General features: G+C 45.0%; 1 protein-coding gene across 1 annotated transcript in view; it reads left to right on the top strand.

The window, feature by feature from the left end:
* MFSD2B (MFSD2 lysolipid transporter B, sphingolipid) overlaps positions 1–16,067 on the top strand; it is a 94,440-nt gene that overhangs the window by 31,882 nt on the left and 46,491 nt on the right. The window contains exon 3 of the mRNA XM_069728158.1: positions 15,695–15,819. Within this exon, the coding sequence (XP_069584259.1) occupies positions 15,695–15,819 (125 nt within the window). The remainder of the gene's footprint in view (positions 1–15,694; positions 15,820–16,067) is intronic.

The raw sequence follows: 16,067 nt of genomic DNA on the forward strand, positions 1-16,067 counted from the left end.
CCTATGCGGAGGTAGGGCATCAGACTTGGACTCTTCAAATACATCCTGAAAGTCCGACAAGAACTCTGGGATGTCAGAAGGAATGGATGACGAAATAGACAAAAATGGAACATCACCATGTACTCCCTGACAACCCCAGCTGGTTACCGACATAGAGTTCCAATCCAATACTGGATTATGGGTTTGTAGCCATGGCAACCCCAACACGACCACATCATGCAAATTATGCAGTACCAGAAAGCGAATAACTTCCTGATGTGCAGGAGCCATGCACATGGTCAGCTGGGCCCAGTACTGAGGCTTATTCTTGGCCAAAGGTGTAGCATCAATTCCTCTCAACGGAATAGGACACCGCAAAGGCTCCAAGAAAAATCCACAACGTTTAGCATAATCCAAATCCATCAGATTCAGGGCAGCGCCTGAATCCACAAACGCCATGACAGAATACGATGACAAAGAGCACATTAAGGTAATGGACAAAAGGAATTTGGACTGTACAGTACCAATAACGGCAGAGCTATCGAACCGCCTAGTGCGTTTAGGACAATTAGAAATAGCATGAGTAGAATCACCACAATAGAAACACAGTCTGTTCAGACGTCTGTGTTCTTGCCGTTCTACTTTAGTCATAGTCCTGTCGCACTGCATAGGCTCAGGTTTACTCTCAGACAATACCGCCAGATGGTGCACAGATTTACGCTCGCGCAAGCGACTACCGATCTGAATGGCCAAGGACATAGACTCATTCAAACCAGCAGGCATAGGAAATCCCACCATTACATCCTTAAGAGCTTCAGAGAGACCCTTTCTGAACAAAGCCGCTAGTGCAGATTCATTCCACAGAGTGAGTACTGACCATTTCCTAAATTTCTGACAATATACTTCTACATCATCCTGACCCTGGCATAAAGCCAGCAGATTTTTCTCAGCCTGATCCACTGAATTAGGCTCATCGTAAAGCAATCCCAGCGCCTGGAAAAATGCATCAACATTACTCAATGCAGAATCTCCTGGTGCAAGAGAAAACGCCCAGTCCTGTGGGTCGCCGCGCAAAAAAGAAATAATAATCAAAACCTGTTGAATAGGATTACCAGAAGAATGAGGTTTCAAGGCCAAAAATAGCTTACAATTATTTCTGAAGCTCAGGAACTTAGTTCTGTCACCAAAAAACAAATCAGGAATCGGAATTCTTGGTTCTAGCATCGATTTCTGATCAATAGTATCTTGAATCTTTTGTACATTTACAACGAGATTATCCATTGAGGAGCACAGAGCCTGAATATCCATGTCCACAGCTGTGTCCTGAAGCACTCTAATGTCTAGGGGAAAAAAAAGACTGAAGACAGAGCTAAGAAAAAAAAAATGATGTCAGGATTTCTTTTTTCCCTCTATTGGGAATCATTGGTGTGGCTCCTTGTACTGTTATGGCTGGCAATCAGGCAACACAGCGTGCAGTAATCAGCGCACATACAGAGATCTGGCAATAACCAAAAACAATAGGACGAGCTCTGAGACGTGGAATCTCTGTAGACTGCAGTACCTGATCTATCCTCACACAACTATAAGCAGCAGTGGATTGCTCCTATCACTACCTATGCAACTCGGCACTGCCTGAGGAGCTGACTAGCCTGAAGATAGAAATACAAGGCTGACTTACCTCAGAGAAATACCCCAAAGGAATAGGCAGCCCCCCACATATAATGACTGTTAGCAAGATGAAAAGACAAACGTAGGAATGAAATAGATTCAGAAAAGTGAGGCCCGATATTCTAGACAGAGCGAGGATAGCAAAGAGAACTATGCAGTCTACAAAAAACCCTAAAACGAAAACCACGCAAAGGGGCAAAAAGACCCACCGTGCCGAACTAACAGCACGGCGGTGCACCCCTTTGCTTCTCAGAGCTTCCAGCAAAAGTTAATAGCAAGCTGGACAGAAAAAACAGAAAACAAACTAGAAGCACTTATCTAGCAAAGCAGCAGGCCCAAGGAAAGATGCAGTAGCTCAGATCCAACACTGGAACATTGACAAGGAGCAAGGAAGACAGACTCAGGTGGAGCTAAATAGCAAGGCAGCCAACGAGCTCACCAAAACACCTGAGGGAGGAAGCCCAGAGACTGCAATACCACTTGTGACCACAGAAGTGAACTCAGCCACAGAATTCACAACAGTTTAGGGGTCATTGAAGAGTCAGATAGTCCCTGGGCATCCCCCGTAGTGTTAGTGCCCAAGAAGGATGGGACTACACGGTTTTGTGTAGACTATCGTAAGCTCAATAAGAAAACAGTGACGGATGCGTATCCCATGCCGCGTGTGGATGACTTGTTAGACCGGCTGGCAGGGGCAAAGTATTTGACCACCATCGATCTATGTAAAGGCTACTGGCAGATTCCCCTTAGTCCTGACGCTATTCCCAAGTCGGCATTTGTCACCCCGTTTGGCTTATTCCAGTTTCGAGTTATGCCATTCGGGATGAAGACTGCCCCGGCGACCTTCCAGAGGCTGGTTGACCGGCCCACCCCACGCACTAAAACCCAGGTCATGGCGTTTCTAGGGACAGCGGGGTATTACAGGAAATTCATTCCCAATTACAGCAGCGTGGCCAAGCCCCTCACTGATCTGACCTGAAAGAACCAACCCCGCCAGGTAACCTGGACCCCAGAGTGTGAGGAAGCCTTCCGCCAGCTAAAGGACGCCCTCACCAATACCCCTGTATTGGTCGCACCCGATCCAACTAAACGTTTCCTTGTTCACACAGACGCTTCTATGTTTGGATTGGGGGCAGTATTAAGCCAAGTCGGGCCGGATGGCCAAGAACACCCGGTAGCTTACCTGAGTCGGAAACTACTGCCCCGTGAAGTAAGCTATGCGGCCATCGAGAAGGAGTGCCTGGCAATAGTATGGGCACTCAAAAAATTACAACCATATTTGTATGGACGACAGTTTTCCCTCCTAACGGACCATAATCCCCTAGTCTGGCTTAATCGGGTCTCCGGAGACAACGCCAGATTACTGCGGTGGAGTTTAGCCCTACAACCTCTGGACTTCACCATCCACTACAGACCCGGCAAACAAAACGGTAATGCCGATGGACTAAGTCGACAAACGGAACTTGTACCAACCCCATAAACTTCGGTCATCCCCAAACCAATCCGTTAAGGATCAGACTGTGTATGCCGATCGCGTCGCTGAAAAGGGGAGCCGTGTTACAGAACCCCAGCACCAAGAATATGTTATGCTATATATATATTATGTATAATAGGTTTCATGTGAAATGCATCAGTCCACAGGCTGCATCCCTGGGCAGAGGGGACAAGATATCCCCCTTCTGTCCTCCCCCACCTTTGTAATTCCCCCAGTAAATATCAGCAGGCTCCGGCCCCCTGCGGCTATTGTAATGTATGTCTGGCCTGTTTTTTCTATTGGCCTGCCCTGTGTATCTGTGTTATATATTCTGTATGTTGTAAATAAAGTGTGTTCTTTTAGACTGGAAATACCTGGAGTAGCAGTCAGCTTTTATATGCTCCCATGTAATCAAGAAATCCCAGCCAGCATCCTTCATTCAGAATCCAGCAAAAGCAGAATGGACCTCCTGAAACACGGGGGGTGCTGAAAGAGATACTACAGCACAGTAGACCCCGTTACACTGTGTGATGACTAAGGCTCGGTATGTGATGTCTGATTTCTCTTGCAATACAAAATAGGTCAGTTGTGGAACCAGTGGTACGGACATTTCTCCAACATGTCCTAGGAGCCATTTTTCAACATGACAATGCCATAGTAACATAGTAACATAGTTAGTAAGGCCGAAAAAAGACATTTGTCCATCCAGTTCAGCCTATATTCCATCATAATAAATCCCCAGATCTACGTCCTTCTACAGAACCTAATAATTGTATGATACAATATTGTTCTGCTCCAGGAAGACATCCAGGCCTCTCTTGAACCGCTCGACTGAGTTCGCCATCACCACCTCCTCAGGCAAGCAATTCCAGATTCTCATTGCCCTAACAGTAAAGAATCCTCTTCTATGTTGGTGGAAAAACCTTCTCTCCTCCAGACGCAAAGAATGCCCCCTTGTGCCCGTCACCTTCCTTGGTATAAACAGATCCTCAGCGAGATATTTGTATTGTCCCCTTATATACTTATACATGGTTATTAGATCGCCCCTCAGTCGTCTTTTTTCTAGACTAAATAATCCTAATTTCGCTAATCTATCTGGGTATTGTAGTTCTCCCATCCCCTTTATTAACCCCTTAAGCCCCGAGGGTGGTTTGCACGTTAATGACCGGGCCAATTTTTACAATTCTGACCACTGTCCCTTTATGAGGTTATAACTCTGGAACGCTTCAACGGATCTTGGCGATTCTGACATTGTTTTCTCGTGACATATTGTACTTCATTTTAGTAGTAACATTTATTCGATATAACTTGCGTTTATTTGTGAAAAAAACGGAAATTTGGCGAAAATTTAGAAAGTTTCGCAATTTTCCAACTTTAAATTTTTATGCCCTTAAATCACAGAGATATCTCACGCAAAATACTTAATAAGTAACATTTCCCACATGTCTACTTTACATCAGCACAATTTTGGAACCAAAATTTTTTTTTGTTAGGGAGTTATAAGGGTTAAAAGTTGACCAGCAATTTCTCATTTTTACAACACCATTTTTTTTTAGGGACCACATCTCATTTGATGTCATTTTGAGGGGTCTATATGATAGAAAATACCCAAGTGTGAGACCATTCTAAAAACTGCACCCCTCAAGGTGCTCAAAACCACATTCAAGAAGTTTATTAACCCTTCAGGGGTTTCACAGGAATTTTTGGAATGTTTAAATAAGAATGAATATTTAACTTTTTTTCACACAAAATTTATTTCAGCTCCAATTTGTTTTATTTTACCAAGGGTAACAGGATAAAATGGATGCCAAACATTGTTGTACAATCTGTACTGAGTACGCTGATAGCCCATATGTGGGAGTAAACCACTGTTTGGGCGCATGGCAGAGCTCGGAAGGGAAGGAGCGCCATTTGACTTTTAAATGCAAAATTGACAGGAATTGAGATGGGACACCATGTTGCGTTTGGAGAGCCACTGATGTGCCTAAACATTGAAACCCCCCCACAAGTGACACCATTTTGGAAAGTAGACACCCTAAGGAACTTATCTAGATGTGTGGTGACCACTTTGACCCACCAATTGCTTCACAGAAGTTTATAATGCAGAGCCGTAAAAATAAAAAATCATATTTTTTCACAAAAATGATCTTTTCGCCCCCAATTTTTTATTTTCCCAAGAGTAAGAGAAGAAATTGGACCTCAAAAATTGTTGGCCAATTTGTCCTGAGTACGCTGATACCCCATATATGGGTGTAAACCATTGTTTGGGCGTATGGCAGAGCTCGGAAGGGAAGGAGCGCCATTTGACTTTTCAATGCAAAATTGACTGGAATTGAGATGGGACGCCATGTTGCGTTTGGAGAGCCCCTCATGTGCCTAAACATTGGAACCCCTCACAAGTGACACCATTTTGAAAAGTAGACCCCTTAAGGAACTTATCTATATGTGTGGTGAGCACTTTGACCCAACAAGTGCTTCACAGAAGTTTATAATGCAGAGCCGTAAAAATAAAAAATCTTATTTTTTCACAAAAATGATCTTTTCGCCCCCAATTTTTTATTTTCCCAAGGGTAAGAGAAGAAATTAGACCACAAAAGTTGTTGTGCAATTTGTCCTGAGTGCGACGATACCCCATATGTGGGGGTAAACCACTTTTTGGGTGCATAGCAGAGCTCGGAAGGGAAGGAGCGCCATTTGACTTTTCAATGCAAAATTGACTGGAATTAAGTTGGGACGCCATGTTGGTTTGGAGAGCCCCTGATGTGCCTAAACATTAAAACCCCCCACAAGTGACACCATTTTGGAAACTAGACCCCATAAGGAACTTATCTAGATGTGTTTTGAGAGCTTTGAACCCCCAAATGTTTCACTACAGTTTATAACGCAGAGCCGTTAAAATAATTTTTTTTTTTTTTTCGCAAAAATTATTTTTTAGCCCCCAGTTTTGTATTTTCACAAGGGTAACATAATAAATTGGACCCCAAAAGTTGTTGTCCAATTTGTCCTGAGTACGCTGATACCCCATATGTGGGGGGGAACCACTGTTTGGGCGCATGGCAGAGCTCGGAAGGGAAGGAGCGCCATTTGGAATGCAGACTTAGATGGATTGGTCTGCAGGAGTCACGTTGCATTTGCAGAGCCCCTGATGTACCCAAACAGTACAAACCCCCCACAAGTGACCCCATATTAGAAACTAGACCTCCCAAGGAACTTATCTAGATGTGTTGTGAGAACTTTGAACCCCTAAGTGTTTCACTACAGTTTATAACGCAGAGCCGTGAAAATAAAAATTCTTTTTTTTTTTCACAAAAATGATTTTTTAGCCCCCAGCTTTGTATTTTTACAAGGGTAACAGAATAAATTGGACCCCAAAAGTTGTTGTTCAATTTGTCCTGAGTACGCTGATACCCCGTATGTGGGGGGGAACCACTGTTTGGGCGCATGGCAGAGCTCGGAAGGGAAGGAGCGCCATTTGGAATGCAGACTTAGATGGATTGGTCTGCAGGCGTCACGTTGCATTTGCAGAGCCCCTGATGTACCCAAACAGTAGAAACCACCCACAAGTGACCCCATATTGAAACTAGACCTCCCATGGAACTTATCTAGATGTGTTGTGAAAACTTTGAACCCCCAAGTGTTTCACTACAGTTTACAACGCAGAGCCGTGAAAATAAAAAATCCTTTTTTTTCCCACAAAAATGATTTTTAGCCCCCCAAATTTTTATTTTCCCAAGGATAACAAGAGAACTTGGACCCAAAAAGTTGTTGTCCAATTTGTCTCGAGTACGATGATACCCCATATGTTGGGGTAAACCCCTGTTTGGGCGCACGGGAGAGCTCGGAAGTGAAGGAGCACTGTTTTACTTTTTCAATGCAGAATTGGCTGGAATTGAGATCGGACGCCATGTCGCGTTTGGAGAGCCCCTGATGTGTCTAAACAGTGGAAACCCCCAATTATAACTGAAACCCTAATCCAAACGCACCCCTAACCCTAATCCCAACTGTAACCCTAACCACACACCTAACCCTGACACACCCCTAATTCTAATCCCAACCCTAATCCCAACCGTAAATGTAATACAAACCCTAACCCTAGCCCTAGCCCTAACCCTAATGGGAAAATGGAAATAAATACATTTTTTTTAATTTTATTATTTTTCCCTAAGGCTAGGTTCACATTGCATTAGGGAAATCCGTTTAGCACTAGCGGATTGCGCTAACGCAATGTCTTTTTAGGTGTCGTGTTTAGTGGTCGCGTTAACGTCCCCGCTCTGGAAGATCGGGGATTGGACCTCGGGCGCGCCGCGGACGCTGCAAGCAGCGTCTGAGGCGCACCACAAAAGAACGGCACCTTGCTAGCGCGAGCCGAAAATGGCACGCTCTAGCGATGCGCTACACCCGAAAATCACATTGCTGTCAATGGTTGTGCTAACGGACCCGTTGCACGGCGTTAATTGTGACATTTTCGCCGTGCAACGCTGTCCGTTAGCGTTAACCCATTAACGCAATGTGAACCTAGCCTAACTAAGGGGGTGATGAAGGGGGGTTTGATTTACTTTTATAGCGAGTTTTTTATATCGGATTTTTATGATTGGCAGCCGTCACACACTAAAAGACGCTTTTTATAGCAAAAAAGTTTTTGCGTCTCCACATTTTGAGACCTATAATTTTTCCATATTTTGGTCCACAGAGTCATGTGAGGTCTTGTTTTTTGCGGGACGAGTTGACGTTTTTATCGGTTACATTTTCGGACATGTGACAGTTTTTGATCGCTTTTTATTCCGATTTTTTGTGAGGCAGAATGACCAAAAACCAGCTATTCATGAATTTCTTTTGGGGGAGGCGTTTATACCGTTCCGCGTTTGGTAAAATTGATGAAGCAGTTTTATTCTTCGGGTCAGTACGATTACAGCGATACCTCATTTATATCATTTTTTTTATGTTTTGGCGCTTTTATACGATAAAAGCTATTTTATAGAAAAAATAATTATTTTGGCATCGCTTTATTCTCAGGACTATAACTTTTTTATTTTTTTGGTTATGATGCTATATGGCGGCTCGTTTTTTGCGGGACAAGATGACGTTTTCAGAGGTACCATGGTTATTTATATCCGTCTTTTTGATCGCGTGTTATTCCACTTTTTGTTCAGCGTTATGATAATAAAGCGTTGTTTTTTGGCTCGTTTTTTTTTTTTTTTTCTTACGGTGTTCACTGAAGGGGTTAACTAGTGGGCCAGTTTTATAGGTCGGGTCGTTACGGACGCGGCAATACTAAATGTGTACTTTTATTGTTTTTTTTGTTTTTTTTTATGTAAAGAAATGTATTTATGGGAATAATATTTTTTTTTTTCTGCTTTATTTAGGAATTTTTTTTTTATTTTTTTTTACAAGTGTGGAAATTTTTTTTTTTACTTTTTCACTTTGTCCCAGGGGGGGACATCACAGATCACCGATCTGACAGTGTGCACAGCACTCTGTTAGATCGGTGATCTGACATACAGCCGGGCAGGATTAGAGCTGCAGCTGCAGCCTGATCCTGACCCGGAAGTGCTCCCTGCAGGACCTGGATGCAGCCCGGCGGCCATTTTGGATCCGGGGACTGCAGGGAGAAGACGCTCGGTACACGGTGAGCACATCACCGTGTACCGATCGTCTCAGGGAAGCCCGCAGGGAGCCCCCTCCCTGCGCGATGCTTCCCTGCACCGCCGGCACACCGCGATCATCTTTGATCGCGGTGTGCCGGGGGTTAATGTGCCGGGAGCGGTCCGTGACCGCTCCTGGCACATAGTGCCGGATGTCAGCTGCGATAGGCAGCTGACACCCGGCCGCGATCGGCCGCGCTCCCCCCGTGAGTGCGGCCGATCGCATATGACGTACTATCCCGTCCATGGGAATTAAGTCCCAGGTCACCTGGACGGGATAGTACGTCATATGGGATTAAGGGGTTAATTTTGTTGCCCTCCTTTGTACTCTCTCTAGTTCCATTATATCCTTCCTGAGCACCGGTGCCCAAAACTGGACACAGTACTCCATGTGCGGTCTAACTAGGGATTTGTACAGAGGCAGTATAATGCTCTCATCATGTGTATCCAGACCTCTTTTAATGCACCCCATGATCCTGTTTGCCTCGGCAGCTGCTGCCTGGCACTGGCTGCTCCAGGTAAGTTTATCATTAACTAGGATCCCCAAGTCCTTCTCCCTGTCAGATTTACCCAGTGGTTTCCCATTCAGTGTGTAATGGTGATATTGATTCCTTCTTCCCATGTGTATAACCTTACATTTATCATTGTTAAACCTCATCTGCCACCTTTCAGCCCAAGTTTCCAACTTATCCAGATCCATCTGTAGCAGAATACTATCTTCTCTTGTATTAACTGCTTTACATAGTTTTGTATCATCTGCAAATATCGATATTTTACTGTGTAAACCTTCTACCAGTCGAACCCTGTGGGGAAAAAGTTAACTTTATTTCCCCCCGGCGCTAGTGCGGGTTCAATCACCACTCTGAGTGTCACGTAGTGACTGTGGGCACCTACCTGATCCCTCGAACTAGGGGGCGTCCTATTCTATCCCTGTACCCTCAATTACCCCAGAAGGTGGAGATGCCGGGGTCACGTACCTTGTAATGCCTATCTAAAACCTTATCTGATTCCTCCCCCACCCAGGGAGGTGTGAGACTGAAGTGTATAGATTTACACTAACCAGACAGACAAGGAAAGACACACAGGGATGAAAGAAAACTACAATCATACAAATAAACTCATAAAACAACAGAGTGGAACACAGGGGAGGGATAGGTAGGAGAAACCAAATAGGAAAGGATGAGGATAAACATTCATACTAACTTCACGAAGCAATCTCCAGAACAACTCTCCAACCCCCTACTCCAAACACTGAACTTTCTCTTCCAACAGCAAACCAGGAAGTAGAACTGTCACAGGCAATTCAAAGTGCCAATGGTGAGCACATATACCAGAGGGGAAGGACTAAAACTCAGAAGAGCTGAAGCAATTCAGCTTGGAGAGCTCCAGGAGATCAACTGAACTGATTAACTCTTGCAATAACAGCAAAGAAACCTGCACTGTTTAATAGTATGGTGAAGCAGTTCTAATCAGCAAAGCATTTCGTGCTACTAGGTGCTGCAATCTTCTGGCCCCGCTCTGTCGTGGTATGTCCATGGCACTGAGTATACAGAGTTGCAGCTGTAACCATGCCGCTGGCCCTGGCTGACACTTGCTCAGCATTTGGCCGGCTTTCAGTCAAGGCCAGGGACCTGTGACTGAACAAGCGATGGCGCTGTCCTGTGACTGAAACCGAAATTTCTTCCTCGCAGCATTCGGCTAGGTGCAGGCGCCTCTGTTTGGAAGGATGTTTTTATTTTTCACATGATAACCCCTTTTTACAGCATGTGGTGTGGTGCGGCCGCTACATAGATAATGTGATCGCCACCTTGACAAGTGATGTTGTGGCCGTACCATGTTTTATGGAATATATTAACTGTAATTCCTATAATTTAAGATTCCCACACGCATGTGATGCAAAAAAACATTTCTTTCTTAGACTTGAGTATAAAAAGGATGTTAGCTCTGGTGTTATTAGCATTTAGCACAAGTACGTACTGCAATCCCATTGTTGGCGAAACCACTCTAAATGGCGCATCTAGCCATCCAAGAAAGAGTCACAAGCATCTATTGCAGGAACTCTAAATATCCACCTTTGTTTGGAGCTGCGCTGGAACTGCTGCGCTGGAACTGCTGCGCTGGAACTGCTGTGCTGGAATTGCTGCTCTGGAACTGCTGCACTGCTCTGGAACTGCTGTGCTGGAACGGCTTCACAACTGAGCAGTTCTAGTCGGCATTGGGAACAGCAGATCGGTGGAGGTGCCGGCTTTCAAGTCCCCATCGATTACACACAGATGACCTATCCTAAAGATAGGCATCATTGTTCGTCAATGTTCATAACCCCTTTAACGAAGAATCGCAGATATGCTCTAGATTATCCAACAGAGGATACCGCAATGGAGTCTCAGTTGAGCAACAATCAATGCAGGCGATTCTGTAAGACTGGAGTAGGACACACCAGTCTTAATGAATCGCTTCTTGGAATACACTGACCTGATTTATTAATGAATCAGATACCATCTGATACCAAGTGTGCGCCGTCACCAGAAATGTATGCTAGCTGGGGTTGGTGTAACTTATGTTGAATTTGACAGGTAGGCGCGACTACTCCCCGTTCCGCCCGCAGCCACACCCATATTGCCGTAGCTGTCCGGGACTGGCGGGTAAAAAGCAAAAGTTACAATATTTTGGTGTAGCTGCTGAGTTGTGCAAAATTTAGTGACTTGAGGTGTTTACACCAGATTTCTAATGTAACCACCTTAATGAAACGCCCCCAACGTTCATCAGAGAGACAGAAATTATCTTCTATAGAATCCTCATAATTAAAATACAAAATACACTAGTGACATACAAGAAAGCAAAGAGAATTCCCCTAAATTAAAAATATCATAAAATCGGTTCCATAAATACAAAAAGGTGGTAAATTATATCATATCATCCAACTGAAAAAGACGCTCACCCTGACGAATGTTTTATCTCCGAGATTGATAAATATAAGAAATATTATTAAACAAGGTTTCTTTAAGTTGTGTGTGTTGCAAGTGTGCAGTCACAACTAAAACCATCCATTCTACGATCTGTGACAATGCTCACAAGTGTCATTTACGGAGTTCATGGCAACCTGTGTAACCTGTCCTGTACAGAACAAGAACATATTAGGGATTCCATCAATTCTGAGACTGTTAACCCTTCCAATGTAGCCAAACCAGCCAACCAGGTCCACCTAAGAGATGTTTCAGGCATGATTTTTCATGCCATAGAAAGCATTAACAAGCCTCTACCGGGCGGGAGAAGGTGATAGCTAGAGATGTGCCTTAAGCCGGGGTCACACTTGCGAGTGGAAGAAGACTTTTTGAAAATTAGGTTTGATAAAGACCCATTACGGGGTCGAAACCTCAGCTTGGCACTTTTTTCTACTTCTGTGGTGACTCAAATACCTGACCTTTGCTACGCATTTGAAAACCTACACTCGGAGTGTGGCTGTTTTTTCTATTCTGTCATTGTTAGTGCTGTACAGTATTTAGTCTTTATCACGTTGATTGTTAAAACTTTTTTATTTTATTTTTTTTCCATGAAACAATAAAAGTGAAAGATTTTAGATCACCGTGTGCTGGCTATGTTTCTTGGATTGGACTTTTATTAGCCAAGCAGCAAGAGAAGTCATCATTCTTTTGGTATTTTGGAGTGTAGTAAGTTGGTTGTAGATACCAGCTGTAAACACGATCTCTTTAAACATTATGGCCCCAACTGATAAAGGCCGGCATTGTTCATGTCATTCTTGATGAATAGGCATTCTGAATTCACGCCTCTTTGTGAATCCAGAGCTTCTGAAAAGTGACGTTCTCCTCTGTGTGTGCCCGAAAAGTGATGTGTGCCTCCATGTGCACCTGAAAAGTGACGTGTGCCTCCATGTGCACCTGAAAAGTGACGTGTGCCTCCATGTGCACCTGAAAAGTGATGTGCACCTCCGTGTGCCTGAAAAGTAAGGTACGCTGCCGTGTGCTTGAAAAGTAAGGTACGCCGCCGTGTGTGCCTGAAAAGTGATGTGCGCCTCCGTGTGTGCCTGAAAAGTGACGTGCGCCTCCGTGTGTGCCTGAAAAGTGATGTACGCCTCCGTGTGCCTGAAAAGTAAAGTACGCCTCCGTGTGCCTGAAAAGTAAAGTACGCCGCCGTGTGTGCCTGAAAAGTGACGTGCGCCTCCGTGTGTGCCTGAAAAGTGATGTGCGCCTCCGTGTGTGCCTGAAAAGTGATGTGCGCCTCCGTGTGTGCCTGAAAAGTGACGTGCGCCTCCGTGTGTGCCTGAAAAGTGATGTGCGCCTCCGTGTGTGCCTGAAAAGTGACGTGCGCCTCCGTGTGTGCCTGAAAAGTGATGTGCGCCTCCGTGTGCCTGAAAAGTAAGGTACGCCGCCGTGTGTGCCTGAAAAGTGATGTGCGCCTCCGTGTGCCTGAAAAGTAAAGTACGCCGCTGTGTGTGCCTGAAAAGTGACGTGCGCCTCCGTGTGTGCCTGAAAAGTGACGTGCGCCTCCGTGTGTGCCTGAAAAGTGATGTGCGCCTCCGTGTGTGCCTGAAAAGTGATGTGCGCCTCCGTGTGTGCCTGAAAAGTGATGTGCGCCTCCGTGTGTGCCTGAAAAGTAAGGTACGCCGCCGTGTGCGCCTGGCCACAGATCTTACTCCATTCTTTGGGGTAAAATTTGATGCATAAGGAACACCACCGCTCATTTTTCCCTCTGTGCCACACATAGTAATGGTGGACCCTCTGTGCCACTCACGCAGTAAGGTGGACCCTCTCTGCCATACACAGTGTAATAATTGACCCTCTGTGCCACACACACAGTAATAGTGCCCCCTCTGTGCCAACCATACAGTAATAGTGAACTCACTGTGCAACACACACAGTAATAGTGCCTCTTGGTGCCATTACATGGTAATAGTGCCCCAAAACATTAAAGCTATGTGCACACGTTGCGGTTTTTACCGCGGAACCGCAGCGATTTTGCAGCTGCAGGTCCGCAGCAGTTCCCATTGCGTTTACAGTAACCTGTAAACCCTATGGAAACCGCAAACCGCTGTGCACATGCTGCGGGAAAAACCGCGCGGGAACGCAGCGGTTTACAACCTGCAGCATGTCACTTCTTTGTGCAGAATCGCAGCGATTCTGCACCCATAGAAATGCATTGATCCGCTTACTTCCCGCATGGGGCTGTGCCCACCATGCGGGAAGTAAGCAGATAATGTGCGGGTTATACCCGGGGTGGAGGAGAGGAGACTCTCCTCCAGGCCCAGGGAACCAGATTTGTGGTTAAAAAAAGAATTAAAATAAAAAGTAATGCTATACTCCCCTCTCAGCGCTGCACGCGGCCGTCCGGTCTGGGTTGCTGTGCGAGCAGGGCCTGCGGTGACGTCACGAAGGGTCCTTCTCGCACAGCATCTTTGGAACCGGACCGCCGCCTGCAGCGCCGAGGAGATCGGGACGTCAGAGGGTGAGTAACCATTATTTTATTATTTTTAACATTACTATTGATGCTGCATATGCATATGCAGCATCAATAGTAGGAAACCGCAGGACAAAACGTGATAAATCTGCAGGGATAACCGCAGCGGTTTTGCCCTGCAGATTTATCAAATCCGTTGCGGGAGAACCCACAGGGACCCGACGCAACGTGTGAACATGGCCTTACAGTGAATCCTCTTAGCCACACACATGGTATTAGTGTCCCCCAAATAGTAATATCCTCCATTTGTGCCATCACAAATTAATGTCTCCCATTAGTGCATCGACAATAAGGGTATGTGCACACGATGCAGATTTAGTGCAGATCTGCTGCGTTTTTTCTGCGCAGAAACGCTGCAGAACTGCACTGTGATTTACAGTACAATGTAAATCAATGTGAAAAAAAAAAAAGCTGTGCACATGGTGCAGAAAAATCTGCGCAGAAACGCTGCAGATTTTGAAGAAGTGCACATCACTTCTTTTGTGCGGCTCTGCAGCTTCCCCCCCCCATTAATAGAAATCCACAGTGGTAAAAACTGCACAAAATCCGCATCAATTCCGCACAAAAATGCACTAAAACAGCATAAAAACCGCAGCAAATCCGCAGCTGCGGATTCTGCCAGGAGATGCGGATTTTGTGCAGAAAATTCTGCACCACTTTTCTTACATGTTCACATAGCCTAATAGTTGTAATGGAGCCCATTACACCCGTACAATAGTAATAGTGTCCTAATAAAATAATAATTATGGCCACCACAATAATAATATTGTCGCACTGCAATAATACCTTTCCCGGAAATCTCATAGCTTTTGCTCGTACTGAAGAAAAAAACTTTTAATTTGCAGAAAAAAAATAGCAAAAAATGCGGCAAAATCAGGTCTAAACATAGCCTTACTCAGAACGCTATATACAAAAAATAAAATAAATGTAAACCATTGGATAAGACGGCAGTAATGAAACCTGTTCTCTGTGGCGTTCAAAAGGATTAAAGAGCTCAAAATCGCTCATGGTGGCCACACAATGGACTCATTCGGAGAATGGATCACATTTAGTTTTGCCCCCATGATGAGCTGTTTCTACTTTTCTCCTGCAGTCTGTGCACGTCGCAGACGGAAAAATGACGTGACGTCATCACGCTGCCTAATATACCCCATCGCAATGGATCTCCGGAAGACCACCGTTCTAAAACACCGTGTCGCTACCCAGAATAAGTGATAGGTCAGGGATATCTCTCTCTGCTCCGCCATACATCCTATGTACAGGAGATTAGCCAACTTATTTGGGACGTTTCGCCTCTCTCCCTCCTGTGTCACATTAGACGTCATCAATATTCTATAAAAGGCACATGGTGGGTACAGGCCCTGTTCCAAATTCCACATTGGGGCCAAGGAGCCTCAAGTTACACCCCTGAATAATGAGAAGTTTGATAATCTGCTCCCCTTCGTCTCTTTTCTTCTAGATTTCTCCTTTTGAGGCCTCTTTGGTGCTGAGTATCGGGAAATTCTGGGGCGGAATCACAGATCCTATAGTCGGATTTTGCATCAACAAAAGCAAATGGACCATGATTGGACGACTGATGCCATGGTGGGTGAGATCTGATGTTACTCTTCGTTAGTTTTTGCGTCCGTGCTCCTAGTCAGGTCATTGCCCTTGACTGGAGGTAGATGGCAATGAACATGCTTTATAATGACCGGACTCGTATGGACCGTACCTAAGTGATAGGAAAAGAGAAAAGGCAGGGGAGGCCCAGTACATGCAGGCTTGCTGGGCACCATATATCTGCCCCTACAGAGGGCAATTACATCCTTAAAGGGTAACTCAACTTTCAAGAG

This window comes from Ranitomeya imitator, chromosome 5, assembly GCF_032444005.1.
Source record: "Ranitomeya imitator isolate aRanImi1 chromosome 5, aRanImi1.pri, whole genome shotgun sequence".
NCBI classification, from domain to species: Eukaryota; Metazoa; Chordata; class Amphibia; order Anura; family Dendrobatidae; genus Ranitomeya; species Ranitomeya imitator.